At 37.0% G+C, this 24,248-nt stretch overlaps 1 protein-coding gene across 2 annotated transcripts in view; it reads right to left on the reverse strand.

Moving 5' to 3' along the window:
• TLK2 (tousled like kinase 2) overlaps nt 1–24,248 on the reverse strand; it is a 106,844-nt gene that overhangs the window by 41,597 nt on the left and 40,999 nt on the right. For both annotated transcript variants that reach the window (XM_059907330.1, XM_059907329.1), the window contains exons 7-9: nt 17,772–17,939; nt 4,358–4,453; nt 2,858–2,950 (exon numbers count right to left, since the gene is read on the reverse strand). In XM_059907330.1, coding sequence (XP_059763313.1) covers nt 2,858–2,950; nt 4,358–4,453; nt 17,772–17,939 — 357 coding nt within the window. The remainder of the gene's footprint in view (nt 1–2,857; nt 2,951–4,357; nt 4,454–17,771; nt 17,940–24,248) is intronic.

Here is a 24,248-nt window from a genome sequence, read left to right on the forward strand (position 1 = left end):
TCATAAACATAATTTCTTCTTATTAGTTCTTCTAACAGACCCCTAGAGTTCTATGGACCACGTTACCAAAGGCTAAGTACAAGTACATTTGGGTAAATGTGACTAATTCATACTTAAAAATCTACAAGCCAAAGATCATGTAATGTTGGGACTTCCCTGGTGATCCAGTGGTTGGGATCCTGCACTCCCAATGCAGGGGGCCCCGGGTTCGATCTCTGGTCAGGGAACTAGATCCCGCATGCATGCCGCAACTAAGAGCCCGCATGCTGCAACTAAGAGCCCGCATGCTGCAACTAAGAGTCCGCATGCCACAACAAAGATCCCACATACAGTGTGCCACAGCTAAGACCCGGCGCAGCCAGATAGATAAATAAATAAATAAATAAATAAATAAACAAACAAACAAACATTTAAAAAAACAACAAAAACAAAGATCATGTAATGTTTATATGAAATTCAATCTACTTTTGGAAGGTGAGCATTGAAATCTGTAATCAAATTTATGGCATCAATCAATCTCTGGCAGCTTACTTAAACTTTTAAGAACTCAATTTCTATGGTTTCTAACACTAACAATTTTGTGTTCAGGTTTAAAATAGCACCTGGCTAGCAGCTCCTGATGCAGCCTTACCCAAACATCTAACTAAAATGGAAAAGCTCAATGAATGGTCCATGCCTGCCTGAAAGGAGATATAAAGAGCAGTGGTCATTCCCCCTGTCCCTCCAAATCAGAAACACAAGCTCTCATCAACTTGAAAAAGTGGCAGCTGTCCTTTTGTATCTTCTTTTTTGACATATCCATTCCACTGGCACTGCTCTATACCCAAAGAAAGCCTACAACCTTCAGAAAACAAGGCAGTAGAAAGAGGGTAGCGGTGAGTAAAGAGGAACATACCACTTCCTGGAAAATTAAACCAGACATTTTTTTTAAACCCCCCAAAAAAGAGTCCTAAGTTAGGATCAGTTTTTTACTTCATCTTCTCAATCTTAAGAAAGTCAGGTGATGAAGGAAGAAGACAAGCCCATGATCCTTTTTCAGTCCAGCAGAGCTACCCTGGACAAAAACCTGCCAATACTGCAACTAGGTTAGGAACTTTTTAAACCCACAGTATCTAATTATAAATCTTGGTAATTCAACGAGCACCCAAGTGTACAAAAACAGGAATAAGAGCAACCCCAAGCAAGTATGGATGCTAACAATGAAAGATGGAAAATAGATACTGAGTCCAAACATGGCTCTCCTCATTGAAAGATGGAGAAAAGCAAACAAACAAAAGAAACAGGCCTAAGGAAAAATATTTCTGAATAGGAAAGGGAACATCAGCTTGAGAACAATAAAAACACTGGAGAAGATTAAAATGTTAGCCAACTTTATTTATAAATTGGTAGTATTTATGTATAGATGCATTTATATATGCTACAGGGACTTCCCTGGCAGTCTGGTGATCAAGACTCCGTGCTTCCACTGCAGGGGGCACAGGTTCAATCCCCGGTCAGGGAACTAAGATCCCACATGCCGTGTGGCATGGCCAAAAAATAAAAATAAATAAATAAATAAAATTTTAAAATTTATATATATGCAACAAATAGCTCAAAAAATTACTGAAGTAAATGTACCAAATGTTTTACCTCAGTAATGGAATTATGGGTGTCATATTTTTTTTACTATTCTCTAAATTTATTATAAAGAGCATGTATTGCTTTTACAATACGAAAACAATAAACCTTAAAAAAATTTTGTAAAGAATGGGTCAGTCAATATGCCAAACTGTATATTAAAAAATCATTTCAAGGGCTTCCCTGGTGGCACAGTGGTTGAGAATCTGCCTGCCAATGCAGGGGACATGAGTTAGAGCCCTGGTCCGGGAAGATCCCACATGCCGCGGAGCAACTAAGCCCGTGCGCCACAACTACTGAGCCTGTGCTCTAGAACCCGTGAGTCACAACTACTGAGCCTGCGTGCCACAACTACTGAAGCCCATGCACCTAGAGCCCGTGCTCTGCAACGAGAGAAGCCACTGCAATGAGAAGCCCACGCACTGCAATGAAGAGTAGCCCCTGCTCACCGCAACTAGAGAAAGCCCACGCGCAGCAACGAAGACCCAACACAGCCAAAAATAAATAAATAAAATAAACAAATTTATTAAAAATATATATATATATTTCAAAAAATATCATGGTATTACTGTATAGCACAGGGAACTCTACTCAATATTCTGTGATAACCAATATGAGAAAAGAATCTAAAAAAGAATGAATATATGTATATGTATAACTGAATTACTTTGCTATACACCTGAAACTAACACAACACTGAAAATCAACTATACTCCAATAAAATTAAAATTTAAAAAAACCACTGTATATTTTCTAGAGGTATATTTTTAATTCCACATTAATTATTTTTGAAGTTTCTCTTGTAAGCACAAAAAACTTTACATGAATAGGTTATAAAAGATACAAAATGCAAAACCAGGGCTGAAAAGTACTTGTGAAATAGTTTTTAAAATTCAAGGACATTAAAAAAAACAATTTTCCTGAAATGGGAAAACATTTTATACCTATTCTCACAGTTCCAAATGAAATACAATACTCCACACATATATTCCTCTAGTATATATTTAAATATTAAAATTCTATAATTGAGATGTCCAATTTAAAGACAGAGTTTAGAATATAGGTTTGATCCTCGTTCCCTACTCAGATTCCCTCAGATTAAAGGAAAATATCCAAATGTTTACTTTTTAACTTTATTATTTGGCTATGGTAATTATCTCTATGATATGTACATAATTCAAATATATATAAAATCAATTAGTGCTTGTTATAAAATCTCTTATGACATTTTAATACTTACTCTTAACAAATCATCTATTCTTCCTTCCTTCTTCTCTAAGTCAGAATTCTTACTGTTTTCTAGTGCAGATATTTTTTCTATTGTGAGGTCAGACTATAAAGAGAAAACAAATTTAGGATTAGTCTCAAAATACTACATGTCATCACATTTTTCTCATTACTTTTCTGGAAAAAAAAAAGCACTTGACAACACAACTAGCCTGGAATCGCATGGCTCAAGAATTTAAATCTGCTTTCCTCATCCCATTCTTTAAGCATTATGTTCTGCTATGCCTGCCCTTCAAAAATATATTAGCTCTGGAATCAAATATATAAATTTTCAAACTGCTGTACACTGAACAGTACAGAAACATACTACTCTAGAAATGAAACTAACTTTGAATAGAAAAGGCCATCAGAGACAGGACCCAAATCTCTAAACGACAAACATGCCACCTAGTGGAAACAAAGAGTAACCAGAAGGGAGAGATGAACATGCAACTATCTAATAAGTCTGTTCAACTATTCAAAAGCTTAATTCAAATAAAATTGAAAATCTGCTCCTGAGGGTTGTTTAGCTCTTGCATCTTAAGAAATTCTCCTAGATTGCCAAGCATCCTGTCTTGAAGGCAACACAGTGTCAACGGGCTTCAAGAAAACCAGGTATAATATTTGGCTAGCTCAATACCACAAAATGGAGGATATATCCACTATCCTTTTCAGATATTATCTTTGAACGTTCACAACATTCCCTAAATTAAGGAGTTTCTGAAGACTGTTTAAGGAGAAATTATGTTGGTGTGCCACATGTTAAAGAAGTTTAAAACAAGAATTTACTGTATAGCATAGGGAACTATATTCAATATCTTGTAATAAACTATAATGGAAAAGAATTGGAAAAAAAGAATATAGACATATACATATATATGTATAACCGAATCACTCTGCTGTACACCTGAAATTAACACAATATTGTAAAATCAACTATACTTCAATAAAAATTTCTAAAAAAAGAAGTTTAGCTAGGTCTTGCTAAATGAGTATGTACACGGAATAAATTAAGTACTTTCACAAAGTAGGGAATTAAGATTCACTGAAGCCTACCATAAACATTGTGCCAACAAGCGTTTTGTATACACTAAGATAATGATAATCAACCACAGTTTTATAGATGATTTGAACTGAAGAAAACTAAGGCCCAAAACGATAAGGTATAAGTTGCAGAGCTAGAGTTTGAATCTAGGCCTAGAGGTCTTTTCCTTAACATCATGCTGCAGTATAATCATTTCTGCTGCAATACACCAGAAAGGTAAACAAACACCTCAAAAAGTTAAATTAAAAGCACCTTCCAAAAGACTCTAAATATTCATAATGCAAGTTCTGAATACGACGCACACAAATCATGAGGTGAAGTCAGAGAAATAAAGGGACAACAAAGGGAGGACCTAGATTTTATATGTAGTTATTAGTATTTATTCCTAGACCCTTCTTTTCCTCTTCTGTTTAACAATCACTGACCTACCTGGGTCTGTCTGTGCTGGATGGAGATCTGTTTTTGGGAGCTGCAGGAATGCTCTGTGTTGCCAGATCCCGTAGATGAGGGACTGTTTTGCTGAGCCTGTAATAAAGGTCCATCACCAATCACAAGAAAGTTTTGCATCTTTCTCCACAAACATTTGTATGAATGCAAATGATTAACTCTATATAAAACAAACACTTGCTGATGAAAGTCAAAAGTCAGGGCCATGTAGCCAAGATGAAAGTATAAACAATTCAAACGAAAACTAAGGGCTAGACATGGTAGCTTAGACTACGTTACTGTAAATAGTTAAAAGTATCAAATGCTTATAAATGAATTTTTTAAATATGTAAATTATCAAATATGTAAATGCCCTTTTCACTTGTACAGTTGATACCTGAACAATGCATGGGTTAAGGGTGCCGACCACCCCACCCACCCCGCTGCCCGCAGTGCAGTGAAAATCCACGTATCTAACTTTACAGGTGGCCCTCCGTACCCATGGTTCTGCATCTGCAGATTCAGCCAATCTCAGATGGTGTAGTACCGTAGAATGGATTTGTTGAAAAACAATCCACATATAAGTGGACCTGAGCAATCAGTCCAAACCCATGTTGTCCAAGGGTCAACTGTGTTTTAATATGCTTTTGCAGGAAAGGCTGGTGAAGCATCCAAAGCACAGGGGATGCCTGTGACTCCAGGCAGAAAGGACTGTGAACTACTATTCAGAATAGCATCCTAAATCCTCAAACATTATCCATGAACATGCAGTGGTCCAAAAAATCCCGGCTGATTTCCAACACTGTCACTTGCTTACTGTGACTTTTACACATAAACGATGGGGCATTCTAAGGCATTTTCAAATTTATAAGGTTTAGGACTTAATATAATTCAACTGTTCAAGAATATGCAATCATTATACAGATGGTCCCCGACTTAACAATGGTTCCACTTAACGATTTTTCAACTTTAAGATGGTGTGAAAGCAATACACATTCAGTAGAAATGGTATTTCAAATTTTGAATTTGGATCTTTCCCTGGGTTAGCAACATATGGCACAATACTCTTTCATGATGCTAGGCAGCGGCAGCGAGCCACAGCTCCCAGTCAGCCACACAATCATGAGGGTAAACAACCCAACACACTTACAACCATTCTGTACCAGACAGTCATACTGGGTTTTGCTTTCACTACAGTATTCAATAAATTACATGAGATTCAACACTGTATTATAAAACAGGTTTTGTGTTGGGTGACTTTGCCCAACTGTAGGCTAATGTAAGTGTTCTGAGCACATTTAAGGTAAGCAAGGTTAAGCTACAGTATGTTCGGTAGGTTTGGTGTATTAAACACATTTTGACTTACGAATGATATTTTCAACTTATGATGTATTTATCAGGACCTAATTCCCATCGTAAGTCAAGGAAGACCTGTACTTCAGAAAGTCCTTTTAAAAACAAAATTGCACCCAACACAGTACAACCCATCATAGACATAATTAGAAAATATTGGATATTCTGGGGATTATGGGCTAATGGCAATACAGTATTATCATCTCATCAGAGAATACAGTGTTTCCACATATGTAAATTTTTTGATACTTCCTATATATTCCTTTAATTATTTTCTTATTCATGAACATTAAAACAATGTATAACCACCACCTATTGAGCAATTATCACCATGATCACACACAGTCCTTACAAAACGCTATAAGGTAGTTATTATTTCCACTTATACATAAAGAAAATGCAAACCCGAGATATTAAGCACCTACATGCGGTCACAAAGCTAGTTAGTGGGGGAACAAGAATAGAGGGCTATCTGCATCCATAATAACCGATCTCTATGACCACGGTACACTGACTACCTCACGTCAACAGTTACAGGTACTGTTGTGAGCAGGCCACAAGCAAGCTAAGCACTTCATACACATAATTACACTGAGGGCTCACAACAGCCTTGTAAGGTAGGCAGTATTATCATCTCCATTTTTATTTATTCATTCAACAAGTACTCACTGAGAACACCCTACGTCTAAGCACTGTGTTAGGTGCTAGGGACACAGTGGCCAAGAAAAACAGAAACAAAACCCACAGACCCAGTCATTACTCTGACTTATAACGCTTACAATCCAAGAGAAGATGTATTAAGTACTCGATAAATACCTGTTGAAAGAAATTGTTAAATAAACAATCATATAATAAATGCAAAATTGCAATTACGATACGTGCTATAAGAGTACACAACAGTGTACATAACCTAACTTAATGAGTTGGGGATGAATTCCTTGAGAAAGTAATATCAGGGTTAAGATTTGAAGGAAATAAGCAATCAAAGAAAGGAGATGATGGGGTCATTCCAGGTTCTCACATTCCATACAAGAACCTTAGGGGAAGAGAGAAGAATGATGTGGGGATCAAAGAAGTAAAAACTGAGAGGTCAGTCTCAAAGAGGTTAAACAATGCGCACAGCCTGTAAGTCAGAGCAGCGATTAGAGCCAGGTCTAGGATAGTCTAAATAACTGAAAATGTTCCCCACTCTTTCTACAATGTGGCAAATCTAACCTTGTCTTACTGATGAAGGGCCATCATTATAAAACTCACATATTGGGTTTCCCTGGTGGCGCAGTGGTTAAGAATCCACCTGCCAGTGCAGGGGACACGGGTTCAAGCCCTGGTTCGGGAAGATCCCACATGCCCCGGAGCAACTAAGCCTGTGCGCCACAACTACTGAGCCTGCGCTCTAGAGCCCATGCTCCACAACAAGAGAAGCGACCTCAATGAGAATCCCGCGCACCGCAACGAAGAGTAGCCCCCGCTCGCTGCAATTAGAGAAAGCCCGTGAGCAGCAACGAGGACCCATCGCAACCAAAAATAATAAATTAATAAAATAAATTTATAAAAAAAAAAATAAACTCACATATTACACTGCACTATGATACAAGCATTATCTCCTTCAGTTATCATTAGGTTGCTCTTACAACCCTCTCCTTTTAAAATATGTCCCTAAACAAACATGACTGTTTGAGCAGCTTTTATAATAAAAGCCAATAAGAATCACATGACCGGCTAAAAAGGCCCTTCTATGAACTTCTAGATTTTGGTATATGGGCTTTGTTAAAATGCTTTTTTAACATGTGCTCATTTCTAAGTTTTCTTTCAGCAAACCAAGATTGCTAGAATGTGATTCAAGGGGATGTTTCCAAATTAAAGCTCTCTGTAAAAATGTACATATAAATAGCCCCATGATAAGAAGTAAAAATGTAGAAAGTTAACTGAGGAAGTGGGACAGAAGTCAGGAGGTAGCAAATCCTCATGAAAATGAAAATAATACTTTCAAAAGGTAAAAGAACTACAAAAATATAAGGACCTACTGTGACAAGTGAATCCATGGTAGAAAAAAATGCTCTAATTCTGATCATTCATTAGATATTAATTATGAACCTCTGTGCCTGGTCCTGTGTTAAACACTAGAAGTGCAACACTGGAAAACAAAGAGAGCTTACAGTCTCCCAACAAGTCCACGATTACGGAATCATGTCCTCGAGAAATGAGAACAGAAGTCGATGGCCTTGCTAAGCGGGCCACTGTAGTTGTAAATTTAGTCCAACCCCTACTTTGCAAAACATTCTCCCCAGACTTCCATATTCTTTGTTCCTATTATAAAAGTAATATTAGCTTCTAATCCATGATTACAGGCTGGATCTCCCAAAGTCCTACTGATATTCAGAGATTTTTAAAAAATAAAATCATAATAGCACTAAGAAACAAGGGAGAGTTGAGAATCACAAATTTTTTAAAACTTTAAATTTTAAGAAACATTCAAAAGCAGTTGATATCAGACTGATAGAGAAAGTGAAATAAAGAAATTCACAGCTGAAAACATCAGCAGTAAAACAGGCTGGGTCTTTTCAAGAGAGCTCCTCCAAAGCCTCACAATGAGATTTACCTTTAAAAAAACCAGGAGCGACCCATGGGACAATTATCAGACATTTAAAACCTATACGGGGCTTCCCTGGTAGTGCAGCGGTTAAGAATCTGCCTGCCGGGCTTCCCTGGTGGCGCAGTGGTTGAGAATCTGCCTGCCAATGCAGGGGACACGGGTTCGAGCCCTGGTCTGGGAAGATCCCACATGCCACGGAGCAACTAGACCCATGAGCCACAACTACTGAGTCTGCGCGTCTGGAGCCTGTGCTCCGCAACAAGAGAGGCCGCGATAGTGAGAGGCCCGCGTACCGTGATGAAGAGTGGCCCCCACTTGCTGCAACTAGAGAAAGCCCTCACACAGAAATGAACACCCAACACAGCCATAAATAAAAATAAATAAATAAAATTTAAAAAAAAAAAGAATCTGCCTGCCAATGAAGGAGACACGGGGTCGAGTCCTGGTCCAGGAAGATCCCACATGCCATGGAGCAACCAAGCCCATGCGCCACAACTACTGAAGCCTATGCTCTAGAGCCCATGAGCCACAGCTACTGAAGCCCGCGCACCTCGAGCCCGTGCTCCGCAACAAGAGAAGCCACCGCAATGAGAAGCCTGCACACCACAACGAAGAGTAGCCCCCGTGCGCAGCAATGAAGACCCAATGCAACCATAAATAAATAAACAAATAAATAACCTATTTATTTATTTGTAAATAAATAAATACATAAATAAAACCTATACTGTCCAATAGGGTCCTCTCTTGATCTCTTCCTTGCATAATGAGGGTCCTGGATACTACTGCTTCTGACCCAAGGGTAAAGCACAAGAATTGGTCTCTTAAATAAAAAACAAACATGTAAATATTTAAAAATGGAAAATAAGTGGGTCCAGGGGAGGGCTCCTGCTATAAGTACAGTACCCCTGCCCTCCACAACTGACACAATGGAGGAAGAAATGGAATACACCACTAAGAGTGAAATAGTTACCTATCAAAACAATGCCCTCCTTATTTCCATGTTTGTAAAGGAGCTGGTCTTTCTGCCTAGAGTTTGTGAGATGCTTACACAGGGATAACAGTCACCGCCCCCCAACCCCCGGAATGGTGGGCTATTTGCGAAGCAGTATTATGCCACTGAAGGGAAAAATCCATGCCAACAACCTATGCTAATCACCCTAATAGTACTGCATTCAACTAAAGCTATATATACATTTTCAAGGAAACAAACAGCACAAAAGGGAAGATCCAACATGAAAAAACAAAACCTGATCCAAAAGAAAACAGAGAATTCAATAAAAACAACTTTAAAAATAAAGTATGTTCAGAGAGGATCAAAAGCATACTACATCTATAAAAATGAAAAAGCAGCAAAGAACATGAAAAATAAACTTGATAAAATAAGATTACCAAAATTTTAAAAACTGAATAGATGAGCTAAGTAACAAAATGGACACAGTTGAACACAGAATATCTGGAAAACAATGTCAAGAAAATCTCCCAGAAGATAAAACAGAAAGTCAAACAGAGCAGGAAAGAAAAGTTAAGAAACATGAACAGCAAGAGGTTCCAAAACTATCTAACAGGCTTTTAGGAGGAAAAGAACAGAGGGAAAGATATAACCAAAGAACAGTAAAACAAAGTTTCTCTGAGGTTAAAAGGTAAGTTTTAAGACTGAAAAAGCCTACGATATGACAAGCAACATTAATGGAGGAAAAGGCAAATAGTGGATGGACCTCAAGAACAAAAAGATACCATCTGATCATCTCAATAGATGTAGAAAAAGCATCCAACACCCTTTCATGATAAACTCAGCAAACTCAGAACAGAAGGGAACTTTTTCAATCCTGAAAGAGGCTGCCTCTGAAAAACATTTGCAATAGCATGAAAAAGAATAAATTCTTAGAAATAAATATATTCTTTCAATAATTTGAAATAAAAAGAAAACAAGGGCAGAATCTACACACCAAAAACTCCAAACCTTATTAAAAAGAAATGAAAGATACCTAAATAAATGGAAAGATATCTCATATTCATGGATTGGAAGACAATATTTTTGTGAAGGCAATGCTCCCCAAATTAACTTACAGAGTCAGCACAATTGCTATAAATTCCATCTGGTCTGTTTACAGAAACTGAAAAGCTGATCCTAAAATTCATATGGAAATGCAAGGGATCCCACAGCCAAAACAATCTACAAACTACATTTTTTAAAATTAAGGGTTTTAAGAATATCTTGTATAATGTTAAAAGATGTAGCTTTCAAGGAAATAACAGACCATGTATTTAAAAAAAAAAAAAAAGATCAGTTAGACCTTGACAACTAAACTGTCTCATTCAACCAAAACTAATTCAATGACTAGGACTGTCTTCTTCTTCTCAGTGAATCCAATAAAATCATTTGGTTTTACACTGCCCAATAATGAAACAACCATAATATTGTAGGTGCTCCTTAAGTGTTTTCAAGTTTTAGAATAATTTATAAAGCAGAAACAACTCAATTATAGTTAAAATAACAAACAAAATACCACACACAATGTAACAATAACTAAAAAAGTGAAAGATGAAAAAGGAAGCTGGGTGATAGTATGGTTAAACTCATCTCTTATAATGGGGAGTAAACAGACCTTGTTTAAAGTTGATTACACCAGAGGGACTTCCCTGGTGGTCCAGGGGTTAAGAATCTGCCTTCCCAGAAGACCTAAATAGACATTCCTCCAAAGAAGATACACAGATTGCCAACAAACACATGAAAGGATGCTCAACATCACTAATCATTACAGAAATGCAAATCAAAACTACAATGAGGTATCACCTCACACCAGTTAGAATGGGCATCATCAGAAAATCTACAAACAACAAATGCTGGAACTTTGTTATAAAGCAGAAACTAACACACCACTGCAGAGCAATTATACTCCAATAAAGATGCTAAGAAAGTTAAAAAAAAAAATTCTGGAGAGAGTGTGGAGAAAAAGGAACCCTCTTGCACTACTGGGGGGAGTGTAAATTGATACAACCACTATGGAGAACAGTATGGAGGTTCCTTAAAAAACTAAAAATAGAATTACCATATGACCCAGCAATCCCACTACTGGGCATATACCCAGAGAAAACTGTAATTCAAAAAGACACATGCACCCCAATGTTCATTGCAGCACTATTTACAATAGCCAGGTCATGGAAGCAACCTAAATGCCCATCGACAGACGAATGGATAAAGAAGATGTGGTACACATATACAATGGAATATTACTCAGCCATAAAAAGGAACGAAATTGAGTCATTTGTTGAGACATGGATGGATCTAGAGACTGTTATACAGAGTAAAGTAAGTCAGAAAGAGAAAAACAAATATCGTATATTAACGCATGTATGTGGAACCTAGAAAAATGGTACAGATGAACCGGTTTGCAGGGCAGAAGTTGAGACACAGATGTAGAGAACAAACGTACGGACACCAAGGGGGGAAAACTGCGGAGGGGTGGGGATGGTGGTGTGCTGAATTGGGCGATTGGGATTGACATGTATACAGTGATGTGTATAAAATTGATGACTGATTAAAAAACAAAAAGAATACCAAGAAATTTTCAAAATTTGTTTTTTGCTTTTCAACTAATACTTGCCATAAGAGGGTGAAAAGAGGGGCTTCCCTGGTGGCGCAGTGGTTGAGAATCTGCCTGCCAATGCAGGGGACACAGGTTTGAGCCCCTGGTCTGGGAAGATCCCACATGCCGCGAAGCAACTAGGCCTGTGAGCCACAATTACTGAGCCCGTGCATCTGGAGCCTGTGCTCCGCAACAAGAGAGGCCGCGATAGTGAGAGGCCCACGCATCGCGATGAAGAGTGGCCCCCGCTTGCCGCAACTGGAGAAAGCCCTCGCACAGAAACGAAGACCCAACACAGCCATAAATAAATAAATAAATAAATTTAAAATAAATGTGATTTGAATAAAAAATATAAAATCGGGTTTAAAAAAAAAAAAAAGGATTCCTTCTTAAAAAAAAAAAAAGAGGGTGAAAAGAAAGGATGAAAATCACCACTTGAAAAAAAAAAAAAAAAAAAACCTACAATGAGGTATCACCTCACACCAGTCAGAATGGCCATCATCAAAAAATCTACAAACAATAAATGCTGGAGAGGGCGTGAAGAAAAGGGAACCCTCTTGCACTGTTGGTGGGAATGTAAATTGATACAGCTACTATGGAGAACAGTATGGAGGTTCCTTAAAAAACTAAAAATAGAACTACCATACAACCCAGCAATCCCACTACTGGGCATATACCTTGAGAAAACCGTAATTCAGAAAGAGTCATATACCACAATGTTCATTGCAGCTCTATTTACAATAGTCAGGACATGGAAGCAACCTAAGGGTCCATCATAGGATGAATGGATAAAGAAGATGTGGCACATATATACAATGGAATATTACTCAGCCATAAAAAGAAACGAAATTGAGTTATTTGTAGCGAGGTGGATGGACCTAGGGTCTGTCATACAGAGTGAAGTAAGTCAGAAAGAGAAAAACAAATACCATATGCTACCACATATATATGGAATCTAAAAAAAAAAAAAAGGTTCTGATGAACCTAGGGGCAGGACAGGAATAAAGACGCAGACATAGAAAATGAACTTGAGGACACGGGGAGGGGGAAGGGTAAGCTGGGACGAAGTGAGAGAGTGGCATGGACATATATACACTACCAAATGTAAAACAGATAGCTATTGGGAAGCAGCCACATAGCACAGGGAGATCAGCTCAGTGCTTTGTGACAACCTAGAGTGGTGGGATGCGGGGGTGGGAGGGAGATGCAAGAGGGAGGGGATATGGGGATAAATGTATATGTATAGCTGATTCACTTTGTCATAAAGCAGAAACTAACACACCATCGTAAAGCAATTGTACTCCAATAAAGATGTTAAAAAAAAAAAGAATCTGCCTTCCAATGCAGGGGACACGGGTTTGATCCCTGGTCGGGGAACTAAGATCCCACAAGCACACGCGCCACAACGAAAGATCCCACGTGCCACAACTAAGACCCGACGCAGCCAAAAAATATAAATAAATATTAAAAAAAAATAAAGTTGATTACACAAGAGATAATTTGACGTTAAAATGGTATTCAGTAGAAAAATCTAAAACACAAACTCTTAAAGAGTGGTTGTCTGTCTGAGGAACATAAAGGAAAGAATTTTACTCTTCTCCATCACTTCAATTTTTTGTGGGCCATGTGCATGTACTATTTTTACAATTTAGAAAATTATATGCTTATAATTTTAAAAATTAACTTCCTATGTTGAAATATATAAAATTATGTAACGATTTTAAACATTTAAAGGCTCAAACTCATAATATGCTGCCCCCTATTTTTATTTATCAATATCTATCTATAGATCTTACATTGTTAGCACATATATATCTATCTCACTTCTTTGATCAACTGTAGAGCATTCCACTGTATATATGTATTATATTTTATTTTACTAGTCCTTATATGAAAGATGCTCTCATTAATTCATATAACATATAATTACACTGAGTGTCTATGAGAGCAGATCCAGTTCCAGCACTGGAGATACAGAAGTGAACAACGCAAAGTCCCTGACCTGATGGAGCTTACAATCCAGTGGAGGGGAAGTAGTGTGGGAGTGCGGAGTGAGACAAAGAAGTAAATTATAGCAGGTCAGTTGGTGATAAGACCAAGAAGAAAAAATAGGGCACAGGAGCAACACAATGTGTGGGGTGGGCAGGAAGTGGTGCTATTTTATACAGTGCAGCCTCTCTGATAGGCTGTAAATTTAAGCAGAGACCAGAGAGAACGGAGGGAGCAAGGCATGCTGATATCTAGAGGAAGAATGTTAAGGCAAAGGCAACAGCAAGCGCAAAGGCTCTGAGGTGAGAGCATGTCAGGTATTATTTGAGGCAGAAACGTAGGCAGTGTGGATGGAACTTGGTGAGGAAGGGAGATAGTAGTAACAGATGTCAAAGTGGTGGGAAAGAGGCCATACAAAGCGTTATGTGCCATTTTAAACACTTGTGAGCAGGGCAGTGGCATGACTGGACTTATGTTTCAATGGGATCACTCTGATCTGTTGAGAACAAAGGCAGAAGCAAACAGTCCAGTTAGGAGGCTGCCACCATAATCTCAGTGGGAGATTAGATTTGAGTGGTAGTCATTAAAGGGGGTGGAAGTGGCAGGATTCTGAACATATTTTGAAGGTAAAATCAGTAAGACTTGCTGATGGATTTGGAATTGGGGTATAAAACAAAGAGATAAGACTAGAATGACTCCAAGATTTTTAAACAATTAGAAGAAGAGAGTTGACAATTACTGAGATGTGGAAGAAATGGGGGTCTGGAGTGGGGGAACAAGATGAAGAATTCAGTTTCAGTCATGTTAAATCTGATATGCCTATTAGACATAAAAACGCAACTGACTACATAGGTCCAGAATTCAGGGCACGGCTCTGGGCAGGAGATATAAATTTGGAAGTCCTCTGCATATAGGTGATAACTGAAACAAAGAAACTAAATGAGATTCTCATTACAGAATGAAGGTAGACAAGAGGTCTGAAGACTGAGCCCTGGGGCACTCCAGTGTTTGGAGATCCTGGAAATGAGGAAGAACCAAAAGAGCAGAGGCCAAGAGAAGACCATGTGCTTGGAGAAGAAGGGACTGATCAACTGTGGCTAATGAATTATACTGAATAAGTTCTGAGAACTGATTGCTGGATTTAGCAACATGGAGGTCACAGGTATCCTTGTTCTAAGTTCATCTGAAACACTGGGGAGGGACACTGCTTCCAGATTTTTGCAATTTATAAACAATACAATAAACATCTTTGTGTAGTTTTATGGGAATGGAATTTCTGGACCCAAGGATATGTAAACTTAACACTGAGATACATTACCAACTTGTCCAAATGACTGTACCAATTTATAGTCAGTATAAAACTGCATGTGTATCTAAACTATTACCTGCACTAGGAATTATCAAATTTATTAATCCTTGTCAACTTGATAATTCAAAAGAGTTATTTTATCTTGTATTTCTCTATGGCTGCAGTTAAGCATTTTTTCTTGTTATTAGTCATTTGTCTTTTCTTCCTCCTGTAAGACTGCCTGTTCACAGTCTTTGCCTTTTTTTTTTTAAAGGAAACTGCTTGTCTCTATCTATTAATTAACATTTGTTATATATTAATGTTAACTCTTTTGCTTTTTTCCTTTTTTATATCACTAAGTTTACATCCCGGCTGGAACTGCAGAGAAGCAAAGAGAAACAGAACTGGACTTCCCTGGGGGCGCAGTGGTTAAGAATCTGCCTGCCAATGCGGGGACAAGGGTTCGAGCCCTGGTCCAAGAAGATCCTACGTGCTGCAGAGCAACTAAGCCCATGCGTCACAACTACTGAGCCTGCGCTTTAGAGCCCGCGAGCCACAACTACTGAGCCTGCGTGCCACAACTACTGAGCCTGCGTGGTACAACTACTAAAGCCTGCGCACCTAGAGCCCGTGCTCTGCAACAAGACAAGCCACCACAATGAGAAGCCCACGCACCACAACAATGAGTAGCCCCTGCTCTCCGCAACTAGAGAAAGCCCGCATGCAGCAAGAAAGACCTAATGCAGCCAAAAATAAATAAATATATTTATTTTTAAAAAAAAGAAAAAAGAGAGAGAGAAACAGAACTATACCAAAGCTTCTAGGCCTTTGGTTTTTATACTGTTTCCATGTTCCTTCTTCAGACATGATTATTTTCTTACTCCTCTGTCATCTCTCTTCCACATGAGAGCAATCTGGCTGTAGCATGTGCAACTCCTCTGACAGCCTGAGTAGTAGGTGACAGGACTGAGCAGGTGGTTGTCCTTCACGTGTACCCGCCCCCAGCCTGCATGCCCATACCTCTGACGGAAGGCTCGCATCAGGGGAACGAGTTCTTGCTAATCAAAATCCTGTGTATTTGACTATGTGCCTGTCACACGATGAAATATATACATACATAGAGAGACAAACATTCTCTAAAACAACACTACTGCATTCTCATACAAACTATTCCATACTACTGTCAGGCCCACTCAAAATATTATACTGGTCAATTCTCCCATTTTACGTTGTGTCTCCTTTGCCACTGAAGCACAAAATTATACTGTCTTCACACAGGAAGTTTCTCCATTCTTTTGATGTTAAACAACAACAAAAAAAATTGTACATTTTTAAAAAGCTATTACCTCTTTCTTGAGGGAAAGCAGTAATAACTACCAGAAAGTATTCCAAAGTAGAGAGATGGCGGGCCATTGTGGTGGCAGTGGAGACGGTAAGAGATGGTCAGATTCTGGATATAAGTATATTTTCTGATGGATTAGATGTAGAATGTGAGGAAACACGGGCATTAAGGATAAAGCCATGTGTATTAGTCCTCTATTGCTCTGCAACAAATTACCCCCAAACTTACAGAACTGTGAGGTAATAAATGGGTGCTGTTTTAAGCTGAGGGAGGAAGGAAGGAAGGGAGGGAGGAAGGGAGGGAGGGAGGGAGGGAGGGAGGGAGGGGAGGGAGGAAGGAATAGATCCACATAATACACAATGATCCCTATCTAATTATGTTATTATTTTTATCTCCTTTCCCTAAGACACCCACCATTCCATGGCGTTTCTTAATACAATCGCATGTGGGTTAATCCCAGAGATTAGAAATTTATTTGCTCAGAATCCACAGAGCAAATAAAGAGGAAACAGATTATTACTGGAGAAAATGAACCAGTAAGAGGGAAAGAAATTTTGATCAATGGTGACATCAGCTCTGAATGATGCCCCTAAAAATGGAGGAATAGGGCAATGGAGCTTTCTCTTGCTTTATACCATCCTTGGCAACAAACAGGTACTTGGTAGGGCAAAGAAGCCAAGAAAAGCAACAATTTTTAAGCCAAACTGCATTATAATTTGGCAAATAAAAAATGGGGGTCAAACATTTATAATAATCAAATTCTTGTTCTTCAAGGAAGAAGAAAGAAGCAAGCGGAAAGGAGCAGGCAGGTAGCCAAATCTTCTTGGAGAAAGTAACTGTGCTAACACTCTGAAGAAGTGAGAGAAGGCAAGCATGTAGGTTGCCCAAGTACCACCAGGGGGAAATGACTGGTAAGCATGCCTGTCCCCACACTAAGACTTTATTAACTTGAATATTACTTTAAGTGATGGCTGGAGTTTGGAGATTTTATTTTTAATTCTAATGGAATTTGATTCCATTATTACAATTATTTTCTTTTCTTCTTTGTCAACCTAAGATTGTGTTTTCCTTCCCATGGTACACTCAGACTTTGACAGAGCAGTCTCTCTCAGCCCCTTGAACCAAGCGGGACTGAGTACAAACACATACCTTCAGAAGTAACACAGAGTTAGAAATCATCATCCGTCTACCAAAATAATTTCTCAGACTTCATCTCGGCGCTCCAGGAAAACAAGGATCTGCATAAACTTAGCCTTGGTACTCACTGAAACAAAAGTGAAGCAGAGGCCAGCTCCCCTCTGGGCCAGCTGCTCTGTGTCGAGCCGAGGTTTTGCCAGCATCACTGACATCAGGGTTGGCAGGGCAGACTGCTCCTCTGACACCTCCTTTGCAGCGCTGCCATCTAAACCATAGAGGGGCTGTTCTACTCGCCGCTGGAAAACATTAAAGAAAACACACAAATTACATGAGAAAGAAAATCTGATACTGCCAAAACATGCAACAGATTAAAACACGGTTATCAGATATAAGAAGGATTTTTTTTAAAAAACAGCTCTGCAAACAAATAAGGAAAGCATAATAACATTATCACTGGATTATGACCTATCTAAAAACCTGAGTTAGTATCTTACTCAAATTCCATAAAATTACATTTTAATGGTTCTATATTTACATAACTCTGAATTTGCAGGATACTTTGTAGAGTTCAACAAACAACTTCATAATACCCTCAATTCTACAAAGGAAATGCTATTTCTCTCCTCTAGATTAATAAAGATTAAGGCATTTGTCCCCTACTCTACAGGTAGAACTCATTTCACTCTATTCTATTCTCACCCTACTATACCTATATGCAAAAATATAAAATAAATACAAACAAAAGAACAATATACCACAATTATGTACGGTTTATTCCAGGAACGTAAGGATAGTTCAGTATTCTCTCTACTGATGTAATTCATTACATTAATGTAGGGGGTGGGGGTGGGCAGAGAATCAAAATTCTTTCCTTTAGACACCAAACAAGATTGGCACATTGTTGGGCAATGCTTTAAAAAAAACCCACAAAAACTAGAAGTATCCATGTTTAACACAACAAAGAGTATTTTTTCAGAAATAAACATAAATATAATTAATGGTGCTATACTCGAGGCACTTTCATTAAAATTGGGAACTAGACAGGGGTTAATACACTAATATAATCATTCACCATTATCATAGAATTTTTAGCCAAAGTGATAAGGAAAACAATATGAGGTGTGAATATTAGAAAATATTAAACATTAAAAAGTGTCACTTTTGGATGATATAACTATTCACAAAGGAAACCAAACAAATCAACTGAAAAACAACAAATAAGGGTTCAGTAAGATGGCCAAATATAAAATAAATACACAAAAATCAATAGCTTCCCCACATATCACAACTGATTATAATCTGAACAAGCAGTAATAGAAGAAAAAGCAGATTCAAAATATCTGTGAAATACTTAAAAGGAAACTTAAGAAATATGCAGATTACACATTAAAAAAACCCCCACAGCTTCACGGACAAATATAAAAGATGACCTAAATTAAACGGCAATACCATGCTCCTGAGTTAAAATTTTACACATGTCAAATTTCTCTAAAAGCCAATACTTAGGGCTTTTTGTGTATTTTTGCTTCTGTTTTTGTAAGAGAAGGTGTTGTGGTAGTATAGAGATCATCTAGCTTCTCTCTTGCTCTTTTGCGGGATTGTTTTGTGGATTTTCACGAGTTAATTTTGAGGTCCACTTGGAAAGATAATCAAAATTAGCCACATAATTTTTGATAAAGGGTATCAGGGAACCTGACCAGCTATTAAAACTTACTGCAAAGCAACATTAACCAAATGAGCATAACACTGGTACAGGAACAGACAGATTGATCAGTGGCACAGAAAATTCAGAAACGAACCCATATAAAATGGATGTATAATTTGTGATTATAGTGCATTTTTAATTAGTGGGAATTTATTACAAAGATGATAGGATATGTGTGTAGATATTAGAAAAAAGGAAAAGTAGATTGTTTCCTTATAGCATACATAAAATTTATAAGAAAATATAAACAAATGCTTTTATGACTTTCTAGTGGTGAAGGACTTTTTAAACATGACAGTAAAAATACAAACCATATAGAAACATCTAAGAATAAGACAAAACCAGTAAGTCATGAAGGAAAAACACTGATAAATTTGACTACTTCAAATTTTTTGACTTCTGAATGGTAAAAGTCAACATAAACAAAGTTAAAAAATAAATTACAAACAGGCAAAAAATATTTACAATATAAATGACAATGAGTTAACAATCTTAATCAATAACATGCTCCTACCCATCAGTAAGACAATACACTAATAAATAAATAGGCAAAGGAACTGAATAAGCATTAAAAGAGAAATCCAAAAGGCCATTAATCATATGGAAAGATGTTTAATATCACTGATGAAGAAATGCAAGTTAAAACAAGGTATTTTCTCACTGGCAAAGATTATAATGATAAAATTCAGTATTAGAAGGGTAGGCAGAAATTGGGGCTCTCAAACTGCTGATAGCCTGCTAGCAATTATGTGGTGACATTTATTTTATTTTAAATTGACACATAGTTGATTTACAATGTTGTGTTAGTTTCAGGTGTACAGCAAAATGATTCAGTTATATATATATATAACTGAATATATATATATATATATATATTCATATATATATATATTCTTTCTCAGATTCCCTTTTAGGTTATTACAAAATATTGAGTACAGTTCCCTGTCCTATACAGTAGGTCCTTGTTGGTTATCTTTTTTATATACAGTAGTGTGTTGTATGTTAATCCCAAACCCCTAATTTATCCACCCACCCTTTCCCCTTTTGTAACCATAAGTTTGTTTTCTATGTCTGTGGGTCTATTTCTGTTTTGTAAATAAGTTCATTTGTAACATTTTTTTTTTAGATTCCACATATAAGCCATATCATATGATATTTGTCTTTCTCCGTCTGGCTTACTTCACTTAGTATGATAAACTCTAGGTCCATCCATGTTGCTGCAAATGGCAATATTTCATTCTTTTTATGGCTGAGTAATATTCCATTGTGTCTGTGTGTGTGTGTGTGTGTGTGTGTGTGTGTGTGTGTGTGTGACTGTATACACACACACATCTTCTTTATCATTCATGTGATGACATTTTAAAGTGAGCACATTCTTTGATTTGGCAGCTATACATTGGAAATATATCCAAAGGAAAAAAATGCATAAGTACAGATGTATATACAAGGACATTCATTACAGCATTACTTACAGAACACAAAATGTTTAAGGCTATTGATTAAATAAATACAATGAAAATGAGGAAATCTACTACATGAACACACATGTATACACATATATGCCCTCTAAACTCTTTAATAATAGTTCTTGTGGAAAGGACTTTATATTTTACCACTTCTCAACGGTTGGACTTTCATAATCAGCATGTATCCCTTTATCAGGGAAAACTAACACTTTCATTTTAGAAAATAAAAGTAAAATAGACTAATCAAAATGATCCTGACAAAAAATTTATTTTTCAAAAAATCTATGAGTAGAATCTACCACCTTAAAAATAACACTCCTGCCCTAACCAATAAAACGGTTTAAATTCAGGCTCCAGAATACCTGTAATACTCATTCACAATATTCTCACTACTTGGGAGACTGTATCATTGAAGCTGCAATATTAAAACAAACCATTCTGTTATATACATTCAATAAATATTTGCCAAGGGCTGAAAGATCTTTAAGTATCTCTGGAAATATCGCAGGCTGGGATGTTTGTACCAACCTCCCCTTAGAAAACAACTGTAAAGACAAGACAAAATATTAAAAAAAGATATTAAAAGCAATGAAAAGTTGATAAAATAGCAGGGGTCTGTCATGGCAAAACCTAAGGGAAACAAAGTCACATTTGCCCTAAGAGTACCTGCAGATCTTGAATTTCCATTTCCAGGGCACCATGTTGCCAACTGGAGAGTCACAGGCCAAAGCCCACCCATAGTAGGGGGTTCATTATGAAACCCTTCCCACTTTAAGCTACACTTCCAAAGGGTTATTACAGCCTCAGGGAAAATGTAAGCCAGAAGAAATATTTCCCCTGCCCTCAGGGAGCTGCAATGAAGTTGCCTTGGCCATGCAGCAGGTGGAGGCTCCCCTGAGAAATGTTAACATAATCCGAATCAATAATGCCTGGGTGGTTGAAAGAAAGAAACAAAATAAGCAAACCAAACAGACAAAATGCAAGCCATGAATTCAGTAGTTTGTAGAGATGGGTAGAATCTCTAGGCACTTGAAAGAAGCAAATAAAAATTCTCCCTGGAGGAACATATCTTATTCTTGATCTCAAAGAAATTTCACAAATAATTTTTCAAGAACAATGAGCAGCACAAAGACAAAAAACCAAAAGCATAAAAGAAATAAAGCCCTGAGTAACAACTAGGAAAAAGAAGAGACAGCAGAAACAGATTCAAAAAAACTTCAAATACAAGAATTAACAGACAGGTTATAAAACAACTATGTCTACTAGATTAAAAAAATAAAAGACAAGTTTGAATATATCTGCAGGGAACATAAAATAACAAAAACTAAGAATTCAATGGGGCAAATTAGATACACTAAAACAGAGAATTTGGGAACTGAAAGGCAAGAACTATCCAGAATGGAGCATACAGAGACCAAAAGAAAATAGAAAAAAGAAGTTAAGGGCCATGGTGATAAAGTGAGACAGTCTAACATACGGTTAATTGAAATTTTATAGGTGGAGGAAAAAGAAACAGGGCCAAGATAATATCTGAAGACAATGGCAAATAATTATTCAGAAATGGTACAAGACACCAACCCACAAATACCAGAAGCCCAACGAATTAAAAAAAAAAAATAAAAGGATGCATCACAGTAAAACTGCAGAACACCACATATAAAAATGTTAAAAGCAGCTGGGGATGGGGGGAAGCAGAGCAGATACTTTCAAAGAAATAACAAGTAAATGAAAAGTGTTTTCTCAGTAGTAACAATGGGAACTAGAAGATAGTAATGATATACTCAATTGTGTGAAAAGATAAAAAATGCCAATCTAGAAATATACAAGCATAAACATCTTTCAAGAATAAGGGCAAAAGAAAGTTATCTCAGCAAACAAAAACCTAGAGAGTTAACCCCCAGCAGATAAACACTGTACTAAAAGAATACTAAAGGACCACTGAAGGCAGAAGGAAGTGACCCTAGAGTGGAAGGTGTAATATGTAAAACAGGAAGAAGTACAAAGAAAGAGGTAAGTATATAGATAAATCTAAATGAATACTGACAGTATAATAATGATGTTTTATGAGACTAAAAAAAATGGCAAAATATAAACCTACACCACCACCACCAAAGCAGTAGCACATAAATGGAATCAAGGTTATCATATATTTGTGAGGAGGGCAAAGATACTATTAACATCAAACTTTGGCATATTAAAGATACCTGTGGTAACTTCTAAGAGAAACACCACATAGGACCTACATACTAGTGGAGGAGAAAAATATGAAATAGTTTTTTTTAATCCAAATGAAAACAAGGAATGAAAGAAAAAGTAACATAGAACAGGCAAGATAAACAGAAAATACATTAGAAGCTGGTATATTTAAAACCAATATAATGATAAGTTTATTAAATGTAAATAGGATAAATACTGAAGTTTAAAAAAGATTTTTTTTTTTTGGCCGTGCCGTGCAGCTTGCAGGATCTTAGTTCCCCAACCAGCAATCGAACCCGGGCCCCAGCAGTAAAAGTGCCAAGTCCTAACCACTAGACCGCCAGGGAATTCCCTAAAAAAGATTTTAGACTGAATAAAGAAAAAAATTTCAACTATATGATATTTGTCAGATACACTGAAAACAAAATAATGAAAAGTTGATAGTATAAAAATGGAAGTATTTACACCATACAGTGGTTTGGATATACTAAATATCAGATATACTGCATTTAGAGCAAAAAGTATCAGAAAAAATGAAGAGAATCACTTAGTAATACATAAAGCAAAAATATATATACAGGAAGAAACAAACTACTCCCACAATCAAGAGAGTCATAAATATACCTCTCTTAGTAACTGACAGAACAAACAGCCAAAAGTCAGAATACAGAAGATCTAAACACTGTGATTAAATGCCATGTTTAACAAAATTATCGTAATGACAAAACTAAACTATTTTGTTTAGGGATGCATATGTGGTCACACTATAAGGAAAAGCAAATGATAATCACAAAAATTAGAACAGTGGTTGTTTCTAGGGTATTGGGAGGGGGTTGTGATCAAGGAAGGTTTCCAGGGTGCTGGAAATATTTTACTTTCTGACCTAAGTGATGATTACATGGAGTTAACCTCATAATGATTTCCTGGAAACATTTTTTGTGAAGGGTCAGACAGAAATACGTTAGGCTTTTCAGGCAACATATCATCTCTGTGGCATATATTCTTCTTTGTCTATACAACTCAAAAAATCTAAAAATCATTCTTAGCTTGCTACTGTGGGCTGTAGTTTACCAACTCCTGCATTAGAAGGCTCACGGTTTATGTACTTTCTTGTATTTAACAAAAAATATAAAAGAATCACTTAGGTGGAAAAATGCTAAAGTAATTCTTTATCCATTCTTCCCTTTTGACAAATAGTCTTTTTTTTTTTTTTTTTTTTAAATTATATTTATTTATTT

The sequence above is a fragment of the Balaenoptera ricei genome, chromosome 20 (genome assembly GCF_028023285.1).
Source record: "Balaenoptera ricei isolate mBalRic1 chromosome 20, mBalRic1.hap2, whole genome shotgun sequence".
Lineage (NCBI taxonomy): Eukaryota > Metazoa > Chordata > Mammalia > Artiodactyla > Balaenopteridae > Balaenoptera > Balaenoptera ricei.